Raw genomic sequence first — 19,372 nt, 5'->3', positions numbered from 1 at the left:
AGGTAAATGGGATGTCTATGGGACATGGCATGTCTGCCAAGGCTCTGTCTACTGGCTTTCTCCACAGAACAGAAGGCTTGGTGGACTCCTTTTCTCAGGGACTGGAAAGGCCATACTCTGTCAGCAGCAGCATCCTGCAGGGCATCGAGCCATGGCTGAAGAATTTCCATCAGCTCCTGCTCAACCCGCCAAAGGTAAACAGTGGGAGAGATTGCTAGGGACATTTAGGGACGTCAGCTGCCATAATGTACAGGGCCAGGCAGAGTAAAGAGTTAAGTGGGCTTCAGTGCTGCCCTTTGAGATGCTAACTGGAGAGCCACTAGCTAGCTAGAAATACCCATGTTACCTCTACTAGGAGAGGCCTGGGTGTAGGGCATTTGCAGACTCCCCCAGGTAACTAAGCATGATGTTGGTTAACTAGCCTTTGGGTCATGGGCACACCTAGCCAAGGGTGGCTCCTGGAGCTCCTGTAGGCCAAGAACCTCAGGGGAACTGTTTGTTCAGTCAATAGATCATGGAGTTCTTGTGTTAGCGCAAGGAGATCGAAGCTCACAAAGGCCCTCAGCTGCTTCCTGCCCACCAGGTGTCTTCTGTGGCACCCCAGCCCCATGTTACAACTTTCTACCATATACAGTGCCAGCCCCTTTTCTAGTACAGCCACCTTACTTACTGACTTGTTTATTGTCTTATCTCCCCCGCTAATACTTAAGGATTCATCGAGGCAAGGACTCTGTTTAGTCAGTCTCAAATATTCAGTTTATGGAAAAATGGACACAGATGAATCAGAAAATACCTGAATTCAATCTAATGAAACAAGCTTGGAGCCAGTGAGATGGCTGAGTACATGAAATGTTTTCTGTGCAAGCCTCATGACCCGAGTTTGATTCCTGGGAATTGTATAAAGATAAAAGGAGAGAATCAGGTCCAAAGAGTTGTCCTCTGACCTTCACATATGTACTATGGCATACATGTGCCCAGGAGCATGCACACATATAAGCACATACATAATATACACATATGAAGACTTTTAAAAAAAACTGGGGAAAAGCTATATGCTAATGAAGCAAGCTTTAGTGGTCTCCTCTGATAGTGTTAACTGGCCAGCTCTTAGCTCAGAATCCCCAAATAATTCTGTGGGCATATACAGCCAAGCATCATGTCCAGGGCTCCAGCCCTTAGTTAGGTTACCTTGCTTCAGACTGGTACTGTTAGCTCCATCATGGACACTGTACACATTTCATATGCCATAGTACTGGTCCTTTGGCCTGGTGGCCCAGGTAAGAGTCCAAGGAGCCTTTGGTCCCCTTATCCACTCTTTGGCTCTGAAGGGAGAAAGTGGGTCTTTCATCTTGTGAATTCCGTTTTGCAGATGACCCTGTCTTGCTTCAGGCCAGATATGTCATAGATGAATGGCCCTGTTTGTTATAAGACTCCAACTGAGTGAGGCCTCCTGTGTTTGCAGAAAAAAGCAATCCTGACCACTATTGGTGTGCTAGAGGAGCCCCTGGGGAATGCCCGTCTTCATGGTGCACGCCTCATGGCTGCACTGCTGCACACAAACACGCCCAGCATCAACCAGGAACTCTGCCGTCTCAACACCATGGACTTACTGCTGGTGAGTCAGCACCATGGCCAGCGGTGCCTGTCTGTAGTTGAACATGGAGATGGGTCAGGAGCACTGGATAGAGTTCGTTAGATACATACACAATTTGTATATTGTGTATGTATGTTGACTTTGCATCCTACAATAGTAGTAAATTGTGAATCATTTCATACCTCTAATAGTTTAAGTTGTGAAGTCTTCAGAAATTTTGTCTTTGTCTTTGAGAAGGGGTCTTATTATGTAGATGGCCTCAAACTCACAGAGACATGCCTGCTTCTGTCTCCCAAGTGCTAGCACTAAAGGTGTGTTCTGTACAGTCAAAAACAGATTGTGTTTCTTTTGGAGAAGTATGTCAAGGAGATGACATAGGGCAGGCACTTCAACATCTGGACAAAAAGACATACCAAGGAGAGGTGCTGATACTGAGGACTTGATCATGGGTAGACAGAGCACACTGAGCCACACAGGGATGTGCCTCAGTCTTAGGCTCACAGTAGCCTACCATAAGAGGAACTTCCTGATGGCAGAGGACAGGTGTCTAGTCTTGTTATCTTGTTGTCAATATATCCTGAGAGGCAGATCTCTGTGAATTCGAGGCCAGCCTGGTTTATATAGTGAATTCCAGGACAGCCAGAGCTACATAGTGAGACCCTGTCTCAAAAATAAGCAAATGGGTCCTGAGAGAGAAGGTCCTTGTCTTCTGTAGTAGTCATCCTTGTTGCTCTTGTCTAAACCAGTAGGAAATAGTCCCAGTGGCCTATTGATAGTAGTCTACCATGTTCCCTGCTACCCTGAAGCAGCTGACCCAACAAAAAGACAGAAAGGACGTTGAAGACACAGTTAAAGCCGGTTGGTGGCAGCAGCCTGGAAGGTTGGAGCAGGGTTCTCCAGAATATGGTTAGAATCAGTATCCAATATATGGTATGGTTTCTCCAATAGCCAAGATCCATGGGTCAAGGAATCAAATGTGGAAAAAGGAATAATTCCATTCACTATCACCCCCACTGGTAAATTTTTTTGCTTCCTGTTTCTGTGACCTTACGTTCTTTTGGCTAGAAATTTTGGTTTCAGAGTAGGGAGTGCTTTTGCTAAGAGCCACAACAAATGTTCCATTGAACTAGAAGCTCAGGCTCCCTGCTCCCCCAACCCCCCACCACTTCAAGTTTCTGATGTCCATAAGCTAACAAGCTAAGAAAGGAGGTAACAGTATTAGGAGGGGTGATTGATCCAGATTATTATGGGGAAGTTGGATTGCTTTTGTACAATAGAGGTAAGAAAAATTATGTCTGGAGTACAGCAGATCCTTTAGGGTGTCTCTTGGTGCTATCATGTCCTGTGATTAAAGTCAATGGGAAACTACAAAAGCCTAATACAGGAGGTATGAGAAAGGGTACAGATCCTTCAGGAATGAGGGTATGGAAAAGAGCTAAGTCCTGCTGAGGTGCTTGCCAAGGGTGAAGGAAATACAGAATGGTAATAGAGGAAGGTAGTTCTAAATACCAGCTAAGACCACTTGACCAGTTACACATATTATAATTGACATGAGTGTTTCTGTCATATTTTGTTAAGAATGTAGTTGTATAGATATTTGTGCTTTCTTTCCTTTATTTCTTTATCATGTAATATAACATCAATTAAGAGAATACAAGTGGTTTTTCCATTTGTTTAAATAGATCTTCTTTGGGAATCTTTTTTGGAAGAGCTATATAGAAAGCTATATAGAGCTATGTAGAAAGCCCTGTTCACACTAGAGAGATGGCTTAATGGTTTAGAGCACTGGCTGTTCTTCCAGGGGACCCAAATTCAATTATCAGCACCCATATGGTGGCTCACAACCATCTATAACTCCAGGCCCAGGAAAACTGATGCCCTCTTCTGGCTTCCAAGGATATATGTGTAAACAAAACTCTTATATGAAAAAAAAAATTTAAGTAAAATAAAATGAAACAACAATAAAAAAGAAAATAACAAAGCCCTGTTTCAATTCCTAGTGATATATATATCACTAGGAATATAAGATTACATCCATATATATATATATATATATATATATATATATATATGGATATAGATATATAGTCTTTGAGTTCTTTCAGCATGTTTTATAGTTTGAGTGCACTGGCATTTTGCCTCCTTAGTTTATTCTCAATAATTTTATTATTTTGAATGTTATCATGTATTACAGTATAATATTGGTTTCTTTTTTGAATTTATTGCTGCTGTGTAGAAATTAAATTTGTATATTGTGTATGTATGTTGACTTTGCATCCTACAATATTAGTAAACTGTGAATCATTTCATACCTCTAATAGTTTAAGTTGTGAAGTCTTTAGAAGAAGTTTTGTTTTTGTCTTTGAGAAGGGGTCTTACTATGTAGATGGCCACAAACTCACAGAGACATGCCTGCCTCTGTCTCCCAAGTGCTAGCATTAAAGGTGTGTACTGTACAGTCAAAAACAGATTGTGTTTCTTTTGGAGAAGTATGTCAAGGAGATGACTTCCCTGCTTGATGTAATCTTTGGTATAAAGGAGGGGCCCAGACTTACACACCCCACCTCTCTACCTAGGACATACCTGTTTGAGTGTAGCTGGGTCTGGTACTGTGGGCTGCTGTAATCCTGGTCTGTCTGACATGGCAGTAGTCGAGGACTCAGAGTGCCTTTCCTCCTCTCCTGCCCTGTCTGAAAAAGGCTCTGTGGGTGACAGGATATCTTTAATCCTCTGTATTCCAGAGGAGGCCTGAGACTGCTCCTTGTTTAAGCTTCGCCAGGGAAGCTGCAGCTCTGCTCTTTCAGGGATGCCTGGCATTCCACAGTCTTATGTTCATGTGGAGGAGGTGTGTGTTACTCATCCTGAGTGGAGCCCCACATTTAGCATACTCTGGTTACTAACTGGCTAGAGACAAAATAGTGAAGGAAAAAGTTGAATAATATATATTTTTTAAATACTGTGTAGTAAAATATATAAAGTGTAAGCTGGGCCATGGTGGTATACACCTTTAATCCCAGCACCCTGGAGGCAGAGGCAGATAGTTCTCTATGAGACAACCAACCTAGTCTACAGAGTGAGTTGCAGGACAGCCAGGGCTACATAGAACCCTGCCTCAAAAAACAAGACCCCACACCCCCCAAAAAAGGTAGGAAAATACAGACAGTTACTTGGATGAAGCTGAGGTCAGTGAGATGTGCACAAAGTAGCAAACAAGAGGGCAAAGTGCAGGGTAGGTCCTCACAGACTGTCAAGTAAGGGAAGCACCCTACCCACCAGCAGCTGCAGTCTTGTGAAAGTAGCAGATGAAGTTTTGAGAGTGATTCCTCTTCACTTCTGGAGTTCAGCCATTTGGAGCAGACCCACCTAAAGACTGCCTTCTGTCCTCTCTTTACTCAGGACTTGTTTTTTAAGTACACCTGGAATAACTTTTTGCACTTCCAAGTGGAACTATGCATAGCCGCTATTCTTTCCCACGCTGCTCGGGAGGAGCAGGCAGAAGCCAGTGGATCGGATGGCAAGGCGGAGCCTCTGCGGGGGAGTGGAGATGGGAATGAGAAGCTGGAGACCCCTCCATCCAGCCATCCTTCATCCAGCCTTCCTGAGAACATGATGGTGACCCATGTAAGTCCAGGCCCCATGGAGTTGTGCCACCTGCAGCCAGCACTTCCCAGGCCCTGCTGTGTTTTCTCCTAACCCTCACATGGGTCAGAGGCGCAGCTGTCTTTGACCCAAGAGAACACAAAATTGTAAAGAAACGTTCAGTTGGTGACGGAAAAGGAAGAGCAGCATTTGCAAAGATGGCCTTGTGGTTGTGGGTTATAGCTCTAGGCAGACAGACGCCTGGACATTCACTCACACGTACACACACCTGCATGGCTGTGCTCACTGCAGCCCCCGCTTTGCTCAGTCGCCTTTATAGCTAAACACAAAAGAGAACACAAGAGTTAAATTCTCATGAGAAAGCTTTCTGGAACTTTGGGCCTCCTGGGAGCCAGCTGCACCAGCTTTCTCCATGACTTCTCTTAGTCACCAGAGGATGACCACACAGTTGTTACCCTACTCCTTCCCCTGGGGCAGTCACCTGAGGGTTAGAGTCTACAACTCAGTCTCTTTTTGACATCAGCATTGAACACCGTCCCTGGTAGAGAGCAGCCCTAATGAATGTTTGCCAGGGAAGAAAGGGAGAAAAGAGCTTGGGATCATAAGCTGTATCTGGGCTGAGACCCACTGTGACTGCTGCCCGGTTCTAAAGTGGTAAAGAACACTCTATATCATACAGAATGTCAACATTCTGCTGACAAGAGGGCAGAGGTTTGGGAAAGGATTCCTGTGTTTCTGTTCAGAGACCTCATAGGCAGCAGTGCTTGATTGGGTTTAGAAGATCTCACAGCTGCTTGCTTGGGGAGGTACCCTGAGAAACTGTGCAAACCTAGAAGGAGCTAACACTGGATATGATGCATTCAGTCTGGCCCATAGTTTATGACCCAATGAATAAACAGCCACGAGACAGGCAATTACAGTGGCAAGAGCTGTATGGAGACAGGGAGTTCTATTCATGGGCCATATGGACCAACAGGGACCCTGGATAGTGACAGTGGAGTTGTAATTTGGGGTCTGTAACAAACATCCAAGGCATAAAAAAATAGCCTTTGTATGGGGGGAAAAATGCTGACAGCTGGGTAGAGTGGCCAGATGTATAGCTGGAGGCCCACAGGAGGGGAGGCAGAAGACATTCTAGCATGTTGGAGTTGCATAGAGTGTCCTTTACTGTACTTACTGGTCTTCATTCTCAGGGCATTCAATAGCATGAGACTTGGAGCCCTTGAGCATCAGTGATGTCATGGCCACAGGGTCTTCAGTGCTGATTTGCCAGCTCACTACCTGCAGCACCTAGGAGGCAGTGTGAACCCTGGGCTCCCACTCACACTGCTTGCCACTCTGCTCTCACAGCTGTTCCAGAAGTGCTGCCTGGTACAGAGGATCCTGGAAGCCTGGGAAGCCAACGACCACACACAGTAAGGACTCTGAGGAACCCTCCTGGCCAGTTAGGGATGCAGAGATGCATCCTACCAGGATGTTGGCACTGCAAGACTCCAAGCTCTATGTCAGGCGTCAGCAGTGTATAACTGTAGATATGTGCCTGAGGGGATCTTGCTACTGGGTAAACAGCAATAAGGGCTGCTGAGGAAGGAGGATGCAGGGAGGGATGGAAAGAAGTGGCATGTTGACTGATGGATGGCTGGGCCGTACAGTGGTAGGTAAGTGACCCCTTCCCAACCTCCCAACCTAACTTGCTTGGACTTGTGTACTTGAGGTTTTTTGTTTGTTTGTTTGTTTGTTTGTTTGATTTTGTTTTTGTTTTTTTGGGTTTTTTTTTTGTTGTTGTTGTTGTTTTGGTCACAGGGTCTCATGTAGCCCTGGCTATCCTAAAATTTACCATATAACCAAAGTAACCTGAAACTCAGAGATCCACCTACTATTGCCTCCCAAATGCTGGGATGAAATCCTGTGCTACCACAACCAGCTAATGTTTTGGTTGTTTGAAGCAGGTCTTGCAATATAGCCCAGGCTGGCCTGAACTTGTAATACTACCACCTAGGCATCCCAGATGCTAGCTGCAACCATTTTTTTTTAATTTTAAAATTATTATTTTATGCGTGAGTGTTTTACCTCTTTTATGTTTGTGTGCTATGGATGTATGCCTGGTACCCTCACAGGCCAGATGACGGCACTGCATGCCCTGGAACTGGAGTTACTGATGGTTGTAAGCTGCTACGTGGGTGCTAGGAGAAAACCTAGGTTCTCTGGTAGAGTACCTAGTGCTCTTAGCTGATAAGCCCTTTCTCCAGCCCCAGCTGTAACCATTCTTGATCTTATCAAACTCAGAGCACCTTTGTTGGCACTTGTGCACATGGGTGCATTTTAGCTTTTCTGCAGCTTCTGTCTGAGCCTTCCCTCTGCTCTGTGTTTTTCAGGGGTTGGTGGCCACCTTCATTCATTCACTGGCCTGCTGAGAATAGGTGGGCTCTTGGCAGTGTTGAGCAGGGTCATGGGAGCCTAGGGCTGTGTGAGTACAGTTGTGAAACTATCACCCAAGACCGGTGAGGTGCACAGGAAGAGGCTAGACCAAATCACTTGGTGTGGAGGCCCTACCCAGCTCCAACAGTGGGCAGTATCCCAGTAGCAGGGTACCTAGCACAGGCTTTGCTGCCGTCAGTCCTGACACAGCTCCTCTTTCACTACTTCCTCTGGTGGAGCTTGAGCCAGCACTGCCAGCTTCCTGCCTCCGTCTTCATGTCCATAAGTAAGCAGTCTCATCAGTGTTTCTTGGCCTGATGGGGGTAGGTCGGCTGAACTGAATGCATACCAGATCCTCGTTAATCATCCTATCCTAGAGGCAAGGCTGTCGGTTAGGCGCTGACTGGTGAGGTTGCTTCCCTGGAAGTTACCCTGGAGTGACAAATACAAAGTAGACAAAGGCGTAGGCTATAGGTAGGTGACAGTGGAGATGAGCTTCAGAAAGTCTGTCACTTGGGCCTCCCAGTAAGAAGTTGGGCATGACTGGACTGCCACCCTGATAGTTCATCTCACTTCCAGGGCGGCAGGTGGTATGAGACGTGGGAACATGGGCCACCTCACGCGGATTGCCAATGCAGTCGTGCAGAACCTGGAGCAGGGCCCGGTGCAGACCCACATCAGTGAGGTCATCCGAGGTGAGACCGCTGCCTTCCTCTTCTCTGCCCTCTGTCCTTAGGGGTGACAACTACACTGATAGGGGACAAGCAATGCAGCCTTCTTGGTCATCATCTCAGGGTATGCAGGGTATCCTCTTCATAGAGCAGACATCTGTAGAGTATAGGAGACTGGCCTGGCAAGGACAATCATGGCTCCCATGGTAGGCTTAGAAGCCAACAGCAGGCACCAGGCTCTCTTTATGCTCACGGGCTTCCCAGAGCTGTACCTGTACTAGAGGTCCTAGTTCACCTTCCTGCCTTGTTTTTAACTCAGGCAGTTTGGAAGGCCTTCCTAGTTTTCATATCAGGAGGCCATCAATGAAGGTGATACCCTGTCCTCTGATACCCTGAATTCTGCAGGATGGGCAGTACCTTCTGGGTCTCAAGCAGAACAGCAGAGCCCCTGCCCTTAGCCATGGTGCCACTGCTCTGTGCCCCCTTGTGCACAGCTCTCAAGAAGGGCACTTCTTTCTGACCCTTTCGTGTTCTGAGCACAGAACTGCTCAGTGGCCACATTCTCATGCCAAATACACTGCCATGTGACCTAAGTGCATGAGTAAGAGTGCTAGACAAGAGAAGAGACTGCCAACAAGCCTGAATAGGGTATAGCAGATACTTTGCAGCCTGGTCAGAACTGACAGACAGGTAGTCTCAGAGATACCTGAGAACTAGTTTGTGTATAAACTTGAGACACTTCTTACTCAGTACCCTGAGCTGGATGGTGGGTGAAAAGATAGGTGAAAAGATAGTTTCACTGCACTAGCGATGACTCAGGGTCCTGTGTGCAGCATTTGGGGCTAGGGAAGCACAAGCTTCTTGTTTGGCCCCGAGGTCCCTTGTGCAAGACTTTCCCACAAGCACGGGGTAAAGACGGTCCAGGTAGCCTTCCCACAATCCAGGCCAGAGTAATTTCTTTCTCTGTGGTACCTCAGGCCACCTGCCTGTCCACCTTCCTACTTCAGTAGTCTGTGGTGAAGGTGAACTTGCTGGGCCATCAGCCCGCATAGTGAGTAGGTCACAGGGCAGAACAGTGAGCAAGATACTGGTGGCTCCCTCGTAATTAGAAGAGAAAAACAAATGGGCTTGGAGCCCAGCATAGGGCAGTTTAGGGAGGTGAAGGCTGAGCAGAAAGTTCTTGTTTACAGATTGGTGCAGGCTATCGTTTGCCATACTCAGGCCTCTAAGGAGTGTACTAGGAAGGTGGCTGCTTCCTCAGATCCTTAGGGTAGACACACATACCTGCAGATAGATCCAGAACTCTTCTTCCACCAGGCCTGATGGCATATGCTTTTAATCCCAGTACTTGGGAGGCAGAGATAGGTACATCTCTGTAAGTTTAAGGCCAGCCTGGTCTGCATATTGAGTTCCAGAACAGCCAGAGTTACACCGTGAAACCATGTCTCAAAAACAGGAACAACAACAACAAAAACCCCACAGAAATAAAACAATGGAACTCTCATGCCCCCTGAGGTCTCTGTAGAACAAGATGGTGAGCATTGCCCTGCCCAGGGTTGCTATAGCCCCAGGCCCCTCCCCTTTCCTGTATGGCCTTAGTTCCCATCAGCAGCCGCTGTTTGCCTTCAGTGTGCTGATCATAGAGTATAGCTTGTCCCTCTCTGGACCACCATTTGCCTGCTAGGCTCCTGAGTACCCTACCCTGTCTGCACAGATCCCAAGGACTTACAAGGTAGCACTTACTTTGCAGGGCTCCCTGCAGATTGTCGTGGGCGCTGGGAGAGCTTTGTGGAAGAGACGCTGATGGAGACCAACCGGAGGAACACTGTGGACCTGGTGAGGAGGCTGGGGCTATTCCATGGTGACCACTGACAGTCCCATATGCTTCACGCTGCAGTATAGGTGGAGGAGGAGAGCACAAGGGCAGAGCTGTACCTGGGCACTTAGCACTTAGTGCAGCCTCTGGCCTGCAGTCTATACCATACCACTGCTGTGTCACAGCAGAGCTGGCTCCCTGAGGATCTCTTTGCAAAGCTGGTGTTATCTTTTTATCTCCTCCCTCCATAGCTATGGATTATTTGTGAAGGACTCTATGCTTGGGTCCCAGGGCATTACCTGAACCAGGGAGGCTGGGATTTCTTTGGCATCTCCTTGCAGTAAGCTGCTCAGGCCCACAAGTGCCAGGGGGATTGGTGGTGTGGGAGGGTACTGGGGGAGACTGAGGCTGGGCTGGGTGGGGCCTGGGGCTCTGGCTGGACTGGACTGGGTGGGGTCTGGCTAGCTCACATGCCCACCCCATCTGGCCTGTGTTTTAGGTGAGCACTCACCACCTTCACTCCTCAAGTGAGGACGAGGACATTGAGGGTACTTTCCCTAACGAGCTGTCCCTTCAGCAGGTGAGGGCATGGCCGGCACTCTGCACCCTGCCAGGCCCTTCCGGAGCCTGTGTCCTTGGTAGTGCTTAGTTTCCCTGACATTGCCTAGCAAAAGAGAAAAGTAACTCAGCCTCAAGCACATCTGGGGGAGAGGGAGGTCTGGGGGGTTACCTCCAAAGTCACATCACCGTGGTGAGACTCCTGGGGACGCTGAGCTTGAAAGTGAGGAAGGAGGTGCTGTTCTGTACACAACTGCTCAGCCACTGTTGAGGCTGAATTTTCAGCCTCCGGGAAAATTCACTGCCTGCTTCACCAGAGGCTCCTGAACACTGGAGCTCTGGGTTCCAAGGAGCAGCTTCCATGGCTACAGCTTGTTCCATAACAGCACTCTCTCCTCCCAGGCCTTCTCTGAGTACCAGATCCAGCAGATGACAGCCAACTTTGTGGATCAGTTTGGCTTCAATGATGAGGAATTTGCAGACCAGGATGACAACATCAAGTGAGTGCAGCCATCATGAAGGCTTGGGCTCTAGGCTAGCGATTCCTCTTCCCTAAGCAATAGCACCATAGAGGCAGCTCCAAGTGATCTTGCCTGGAATGAGGTCCACTGACCCTGAGGAGATAGCAAATACTTAACCTACTGTCTGAAGGCAACCAGGCCCACTGGACCAGAGGAGAAACTGAGGGACTTTGTTCTTGCAGTGCCCCATTTGACCGGATTGCAGAGATCAACTTCAACATTGAAGCGGATGAGGACAGTGTGAGTGATGGGGGCTACTGCAGGGCTACAGGGCATAGCATCATTTTATTCCACTTGCTCAGATAGTTCAGGCTGTGCCCACAACTCAGTCCTTGTCACAGGTGGATGGGACCATGGGCTCCTGGCCAGTGTATTTGTGTCAGGACTGGGAGTCACCCTTCCATGGGAGTTGGGAGCAGAGCTTCCCTCTGTACCTCCTCCCATACTGTCAGTCTTGTTCTGTGAGCTAGCCCCTTTGGGAGTTATTTGGGACTAGCATGTAGAAACCAGCTCCTTATCCTGTCTTGCAGCCCAGTGCAGCTCTGTTTGAAGCCTGTTGTAGTGATCGAATCCAGCCCTTCGATGATGATGAAGAGGAGGACATCTGGGAGGATGAGGAGACTCGATGCACTGCCCGGGTGATGGCCAGAGCCAGGTGTGGGGTTCACCCATTCCTTCAAAGCCTCCATCAATGGGGAGCAGGCATGAGATGAAGCACTGGATAGCCAGCCACTGTTCAAGTGCTCAGATACCCAGAGAGGTAGTGACCCTTCTTGCAGAGACCACAGAAACTGGGAGCCAAACAGAGCTCATTCTGTACACTGTGTCCATCCCTGGCCACATTCCTGCGCCATCACAGGTTCTCCAGCTTTGGGCACTGAACCAAGGCTCACCAGGATCTGCTGCCTTTGTGTCTACCCAGGTTTGGAGCCCCGCATGTCTCAGAAAATTACTCAAAGAATGCCTTGGATCATGGAGGCCAGAACAGGAAGGCTGGCTCAGCAGCAGCTAAGAATATGCCTGGATTAGCCACCCCTTCACCTACACAGAAAGAAGGTCCTCGCTCAGAGAGTGATTCAGCAGGTAGTACCTGAAGACATGGGTTCTGGGGATAGGATGTGGTGACCTGGCTTAGGGACACCCTTTGGAGCCACTGTGTCTCCAGCTGTTGATGACCTGCTTCCCCGTCCACACGTTTCATGAAATGTTCTGGGAGGTCTGACCACCATGGGTGGGGTTTTCTGCTCTGCACTGAGTCAGGAGCAAGGTGTTCTTACTCCCCTCTGTGTGGTGCCTGCATCCTGTATCAGCACTTGCACAGCTGTTATCTGTTAATCTGTATGCTGCTGCTTGCCTCCCCTCAGGAGCATAATCTACCCCATATTCTGCCTCTTAAGAGACCCCTTTTATTGCTTCTGCTTTGGGATGCTGAGATACTCAGGACACAGGCAAGAAGCCAGCTTTCTGTTAGAAGTTGCCAGCACCTTAGCTGAGGCTGACAAGCAGCTGCAAAGCCAAGGGCACAAACACCCACAGTAGGGGCGACCCATGCCAAGGTCAAGGAGAGAGCATAGTGCCTGCTATGACCTAGGTTGGGACAGGTGGGACAGTGTACTCGTACCGTCAACCTCCCTAGGGGCCAGATGGGGCCTCACCTTATAAAGCAATGGATCCGCAAGTGCTGTTGCCCATACATGTGCTCTATTACAGAAGTGAGTAATTTACAGGACCCTTTGGGCCCTTGCACCCATGTGTTTCAGGGTTTGAGGCCATACTACTCTTTGAAAAGGACCAGTAGGTACCACCTGGGGAGTCCTGCCATCTCTGACACTTCAAACAGAGAGGGCCCCTAGGGTTTCCTAACTGGGAGTATCTTGTCGTCCTGTTGATCCTGTACCCATCTCCATGTGAGTGCTGCTTCTCCCCTGTCTATCACATACTAGGTCTGCCTACTCTTGACTGCTGTGTCTCCCCTGGCAGGTACTACATGGACAGCAGTTTTTGATGAGCCAGTGAACCTAACGTCTGCAGCCCCAGCAGCTGCAAGGGATGTGGGTTCTAGTGTATGGGCAGCTGGTCCCTCCGCTCCAGAGGAAAAAGGCTGGGCCAAATTTACCGACTTCCAGCCTTTCTGCTGGTAACGAACATATCAGAAGTAGAGTCATGCCTTTTGGGTGCCAGAACCAACGTCTCCCCATGGGCTCAGCTTGTCCTAATCTTCTTTTGTAGCTCTGAGTCAGGGCCCCGGTGCAGCTCTCCTGTGGATGTGGAGCACAGCCCTGCTGTGGGTGGCCAGAGTCCAGGCACAGAGAAAGCCTGTGAGTAGCAGCAGCTCAGGCACCTGTCTTGACTTGCTCCCAGGCCTTAGGCAAGGCCAGACCCCCTGGGGAAAGTGGGAAGTGGTCAAGGGTGTGGTGTTTGGGGTCCTTATATACGTGTGTCATATATAGATGGAGGTCCTTCAGCTTTAGGAGTACAGGGCAGGGCAACATGGCTGTTAGGCTGCCCTCAGAGCCAGGTCTGATCAGGCTGGATGGCCCAGTGTGCCCTTTACCCACCTGCACCCTTGAGTCATGAGTCACATTGTGAAGTATGTGGTTAAGTCCCTGATGGGAAGCCAACACGGGACCTGATTGAAAAGTCCTTGGCCATCTAGGTGTAGTGGTGCATGCTTGTAATCCCAGCACTTGGGGAGGCAGAGGCAGGAGGATCGCTGTGAGTTTGAGGCCAGTCTGGTCTACAAAGTGAGTCCAGGTCAGCCAAGGTTATACAGAGAAACTCTATCTCAGGGAAAAAAAAAAAATGCTTGGCGTCCATCTCCTCCTTGAGAGGCAACAGTCATGCCTTTCCTGGGAGTTAGGTTTCAAGTGGCTCTGAGCCCTTGCTTCTTCCTCTGAGAAGAGCACACACATCTACCTGTCTTGTGGAGAAGGGGCCAGTCCAGATGGAGGCTATGTTGCAATCCATGTGGTTCCTATGAACATGCAGTGCACACGTGCAACATTCAAGAGGCCAGCATCAGTCTTTGCCTCTCACTGTTCACATGGGCACATGCAAATTTGAGGGCCCTGAGGCCATGATAGCTGTGCTCTCTGGCTCCTCTGCCCTCACAAATATCACAAGGTTCCTTCCTTTGCAGTTGGTCCTACCTCGCCTTGTGCCTGGAACGTGTGTGTCACCAGGAAGGCCCCACTGGTAGCCTCCGACAGCAGCTCCTCTGGGGGATCTGACAGCGAAGATGATGAGAAGGCAGCGGCGGGCAATGTAGAAGCTGTGTGCACAGGTCATGGTGGAAAGCCCTCCCCACTACCCAGGACAGAGGAGGCTGCTGCTGGCAGGTGCGAAGGGAATGGCAAGCTCGCCTGGACTTCCTAGACAATAGTGCATGTTTTCTGGTTTAAGTGATTCTGAGTAGAAGACAGACCCTGGATGTCCCAAGAGCTCCTCAGAATCTTGAGAGGACAGCCTCCACTACAGAGGACAGTCACAGAGAAGACCTGGCTTTCAGGCTCTGGGACTGGCTAGCCTCCTTGTTGTCTAGGCTTGTCCCAGACAGTGGAGGAAAGGCCTGCAACCCTTAACTTTCTATAGGGCAAGCTTATGACTCTGGGGCTGGCCAGCCCCTCCTGCTGCCCCCTTGGTGGTACGGTATGTGTGGACTCCAGTCAGGTGCCCTACATACTCACACAGTAGAACAAAACACATCTCAGGATTGGGGAGTGGGTCTGTAGTCAGAGCCCTGGCTGGGAGGTGGAAGCAACTCACAGGTGGACAAGCCAAAGTTCCCTTGAGATGCCAGAAGGCCCTCCCTAGAGAAGACAGGAATGTCATGTCCTTCCGCCAAAGGCAAGCCCCTCCAGCAAGCCTAATCCATGGCTGTTGTTTTGTGGCATAGTGTGTGGTTTCTGATTTGGATGGTTAAGATGAGAAGATAGGACCAAGGTGTCCCAAGAGCTACCTATGACTCAGGGCACTACCCATAGTGAAGTCCCTGGATCCACCAGGGTACTGACAGCCTCCTGGCATTCAGGGGCTGACGAGCAGGTGTTCAGGCTCAGGAGTATAAGGAATTGTCTGTTGATAAAGGATACTGGCAATGGCTTGCAGCTGCACAAAGGTCCTGAGCCAGGACCTCCACCTAAGCTCAGGGTGCAGTAAAGGAAGTCCCAGGGCTGGGCCTTACCAGGAGGGAAGGTACTAATACCACACCTTAACCCCAAGTGTGGAAAGATTTTGCATCTACTCTGAATGAATGTCACCTGTGGGGTTTCCCAGTATTCCTGCCTACACTTCTTCCAAGCTTTGGATGTACCTGACAGGTGGGCACCCGCTGGACTGCCTAGCACAAGTCCACCATCAGGCATTCAGGTCCTGGGTCTGACCAGCCCTGCCCTCTCCTCCTCCATAAGCACAGTGGGCCCCTGCCACCGCTGTGTGTTTCTGGAGGACCCTCTGATATTGGAGCTTAAGGGTCCCCTTCAGCTAAGCTGGGAGCTCAATCAGCTGGGCCCATGGCTGGCGCGACACAGTGGTTCTCAGCCTTTCTGCTGCTGCCGCCTTTTAATCACACAGTTCTTCACGTTGTGGTGACCCCAACCGTAAAATTATTCTCACAATTTTGCTACTGCTATGAGTTGCAATCCTAAAGGGGTTGCAACTCATAAGAACTGTTGTGTCCAGCTTGGGCTCACAGTCTCATATTCTGTGCCCACAGCCCCTGGCTGCTTATGTCCAAAGCTCAGGAACCCAGGCAGGACATAGCCCCTAAATCCAACACTGTATGCTCTGAAAGATTTACAGCAAAGCAGAAAAAGTAGACCCAAGCCCTGGAGAGGGGCTCACACAGTCACTGAGTCAGATGTGATAAAACTAACCAAAATGAAAGCCTAGAGCTCCTTGTGTTGCGTACACAGGCCTGTCTTGCTGTTGCCAAGGGTGGCCTCAACATTTCACAGCCCTCTTGCCTCCATCTCTTTACTGGTCAGATTAGAGAGGTATACCACCACACCCAGCTAACAGCCTCTTTTAAAAGTTTAGGATTACTGAGATTTGTAAAATCTTCACCCTCTTTTCCTAAATCCTTCCTAGAGAACTAGTTTAACCCTGCGGCAAATGACAGCATCTTTCTGCAAATAAACCCTTCTACAGGCTATTCTCAAAACTTGCTAGATAGCTGCTTGACTGGCAGGATTTACTCAGCTTTAGAACTCCTTTCCATTCCCTGCATCTCATCTGAACAACTTTCCCTGGGATAGAGCTAGGTATCCTTGTTCTGCAGGCCAGGGGATCTACCTGCTACTGTACCTGGGAGAGGCTGGCCTTGGGAAAGGTCCTAAGTGCTTATATAATCGTTTCCCACCCCACTCCCTTTTTTAAAAAAGATAGGTCTCACTTCGTAGCCCTGGTTGGCCTGGAACTCTCCATGTAGATCAGACTGGCCTCAAACTCCTTGACCTGCCTGTCTCTGCCTTCTGAGTACACAGTAAAAAACATGTACCACCATGTCTGGCTCTCAGAGACACTTCGATAGATAGGGTGGAGATGAATTTAAGCAGCAGCACTGGAGCCTTCAGGAGGTAAAGTTCCGAAACTGTCAGAATTTGAGTGCTGCTTGTAGGAAGGTCTGAGGTCACGCTACTCATGTAGCTTGTCTCAAACTGTTTGGGACTCAGGGCTACAGAGCCATCTGTCTGTAGCTCCTGAGTCAACCCACCAAAGACAGAAGCAGAAAGGAGCTGTGTGTGCTACTTTTCGGCCCTTTGCTAGATCAAGCCACTTTGCTAGCCATTGGGGGTACCTGAAATAGGCAGCAGTGAGACTGGGGCACCTGTAACTGAAGCCTATCTGCCACACAGGGCTGAGGGTAACGACAGCACCGTGTTAGCCCCTGCCTGCTCTGCATCTTCAGAAGTGACCGTCAGTACCGCTGTGGCCACCACAGCGCCAAGCAAGGCAGGCCCTCCCACAGCCACCGTAGTCTCTTCTTCAGTGGCTATTGCAGTCCCCCCAGGGCCAATCATGGCAGTAACCACAGCAGCCCCAGCCATAGTTGCCACCTTGGGGACAATGACAAAAGACAGGTGAGTAGGTTGGCCAAAGAGGGTAGGGTGGGATTGGATGAACCCCAGAAGCCCACATGCTTCCAACTCTGTCCCTTCCCCATTTACGCAGGAAGACAGATACCCTGCCAGAAGGAGCTGCCTTAAATGGTCCTGTGTAACTGCTGCCGCCCAGCTATGGCCCGCCCTGGTCAGGCTGCTTCCTTAATCAAGAAAACTACCTGGTGATGCAAATTTTTTTAATTTAACTTTAAAATAAATGCTGCATTTGGTAAAGATGGCAGTGGAACCAGTTGGATGACCCAACTCCTGTCTCTCCTGCCTGCCTGCCCTTGGTCCCGTTGGAAGACAGGACAGCCCTGGTCACTGCCGGGTCCAGGTCTCGGTGTGGCAGTGAGGCGCCTGATGTGCAGTTTGCACCTGCAGGAGTTGGGGAGGGAACAAGATCCTGGGGTGCCATCAGATGGGCAGGGAGGGCGAGACCTCCAGGCTCTGGTTTCACTTGTTTGACGCATGGAGGAAAAGCCGTTTTTTTGCACTTTGTACCCAGCTACAGTACAGGGTCTCCCTTGGCTCAAGGCAGATGAGAAGGCCTGAGCTGGAGAGACCTGATCCCCACAAAAGCATGGGGGTCTGGCACTAGTTTGGCCACATGAGGTCAAAACAGTTCTAGCTGCCCAGGGGGTCCTGGGAGCTGGCATTGAATCAGGCTGCAAATTTTGACTGCCTTAAAAACAAAAGACCCTCTGGACCTGATGGAGTTGTCTCTGCTCAGCAGGGCAGACTGGACACTTGGTTGGGTGGTTGGAGGTGCCTGGTAGTAACCAACATCAGACATGTGAGAGTGGACACAGCAGGGCATGAGGAGGCTCAGATACAGTGCGGGCCCATATTGTCCAGGAAGAGTCTAAAAAGTCTGTTGTCTTTTTTTTTTTTTTTTTTTTTTAAATGTTCTGACCTTCTGACAGGGCATCCAACCCCCAATAAAACGTATCATTCTTACTGAAGAGTGTGTATGGTCACGAAGCAGGCGCCGAGCCCCACCCTGCATGAACACCTTTGCTATCTCAAGGCTCATTCTCGGTAGCTGGGTCTCATGTTGAAACAATGGAAAGCTCTACCTGAACAGTCAGACCAGTGACACACAATCTGTGCGGGCTTGCCCCACCCAACCCCAGGGCCCATCCAGGGAAGTGTACAAGAGGCGTTTCCCTCTGGAAGTGACTCAGCCCAAGGATCACATTCCTCCCGCCCAGCAGCACCTTAACTTCCTTCACTGGATCCTGTGGTTCTGCCCTGGGCTTCGGGCAGCATTATAGGGTTAGGTTCGCAGTATAGGGTGTCTCAGCTGCTCCCCCAGCTCTTAACTTGAAAACTGAAATGTGGAGAGCAAAACTCTCCCTCCCCAGAATCTGTCCTGATGGATTTTCTGAATCACAGTCTAACTCAGTTCCAGGAGAGAGCTAAGGTCACCCATGCCCAGTTGTGGGGAACAGAAGCAATGATGATACAGCCTAGAGTTGATAGGATTTCAAAGTCAAGTGGTTTCCACCTCCCTCTACAGAAGGGTCACACCTCTGGAGTCTGTCTTCATTGGAGCTTCCGCTTTTGCACCTGCTGCTGCTCACCCTCTACCTTAATGAGACAGGGAGGGCCAAGATCACCAGTTGCTAGCCATCGACAGCCACACTGGGACACCCACACAGCACACATACTTCTCTGCCTACCTTCTGCCCCAGCCCTGACTGCAAGTCCATAACTAATGAAGTCTAGGCCTAGTGGAGTTCACGGGCAAGTAGGAAAGGAGAGCAGTAACAAGCCTAGCAACAGAAATCACCAGTGCCCTGAGATGGTATGATCAGGGACCTCCAAAGTAGGTGCAGACAGCATAGGACCCACAATCTGTGACCCACAGACCACTGAGTGTTGTGCCCCCACCCCCCCTTTAGCCACATTTCCCCCTTCCTAGCTGCCTTGGGGACCTTTTTTCCTAAGAGTCCATGCTCCTTTCTGCCCAGGGTGTGTGGCCTTTGTCTTTTGGCTTCGGAACAGTTGCCCTAGGTCTTTCACTCCGTCTGCAAACACTCTAGAGCTCCCCTTAACGTCAGCTGATGCTCCAGAGCTGTTTGGGGGGA

At 49.5% G+C, this 19,372-nt stretch overlaps 1 protein-coding gene across 12 annotated transcripts in view; it reads left to right on the top strand.

Annotated features, from left to right (window-relative positions):
• Ppp6r2 (protein phosphatase 6 regulatory subunit 2) overlaps window positions 1-18,244 on the top strand; it is a 69,118-nt gene extending 50,874 nt beyond the window's left edge. For 10 of the 12 annotated variants that reach the window (XM_021638971.2, XM_060388839.1, XM_021638969.2 and 7 more), the window contains 16 exons: window positions 68-194; window positions 1,463-1,615; window positions 4,991-5,215; window positions 6,545-6,609; window positions 8,192-8,307; window positions 10,034-10,119; window positions 10,599-10,679; window positions 11,060-11,157; window positions 11,361-11,418; window positions 11,709-11,833; window positions 12,101-12,261; window positions 13,159-13,315; window positions 13,408-13,496; window positions 14,318-14,516; window positions 17,034-17,258; window positions 17,350-18,244. In XM_021638971.2, the coding sequence (XP_021494646.2) occupies window positions 68-194; window positions 1,463-1,615; window positions 4,991-5,215; window positions 6,545-6,609; window positions 8,192-8,307; window positions 10,034-10,119; window positions 10,599-10,679; window positions 11,060-11,157; window positions 11,361-11,418; window positions 11,709-11,833; window positions 12,101-12,261; window positions 13,159-13,315; window positions 13,408-13,496; window positions 14,318-14,516; window positions 17,034-17,258; window positions 17,350-17,398 (2,014 nt within the window). In that variant the 3' untranslated portion in view covers window positions 17,399-18,244. The remainder of the gene's footprint in view (window positions 1-67; window positions 195-1,462; window positions 1,616-4,990; window positions 5,216-6,544; window positions 6,610-8,191; window positions 8,308-10,033; window positions 10,120-10,598; window positions 10,680-11,059; window positions 11,158-11,360; window positions 11,419-11,708; window positions 11,834-12,100; window positions 12,262-13,158; window positions 13,316-13,407; window positions 13,497-14,317; window positions 14,517-17,033; window positions 17,259-17,349) is intronic. The other 2 variants (XM_021638974.2, XM_021638973.2) reach the window with 1 other exon arrangement.
• The last annotated feature ends 1,128 nt before the right edge of the window (window positions 18,245-19,372 follow it).

The sequence above is a fragment of the Meriones unguiculatus genome, chromosome 8 (assembly GCF_030254825.1).
Source record: "Meriones unguiculatus strain TT.TT164.6M chromosome 8, Bangor_MerUng_6.1, whole genome shotgun sequence".
Taxonomy (NCBI): Eukaryota; Metazoa; Chordata; class Mammalia; order Rodentia; family Muridae; genus Meriones; species Meriones unguiculatus.
The sequence above is the reverse complement of the archived record's forward strand: the minus strand, read 5'-3'. Positions and strand labels throughout refer to the sequence as shown.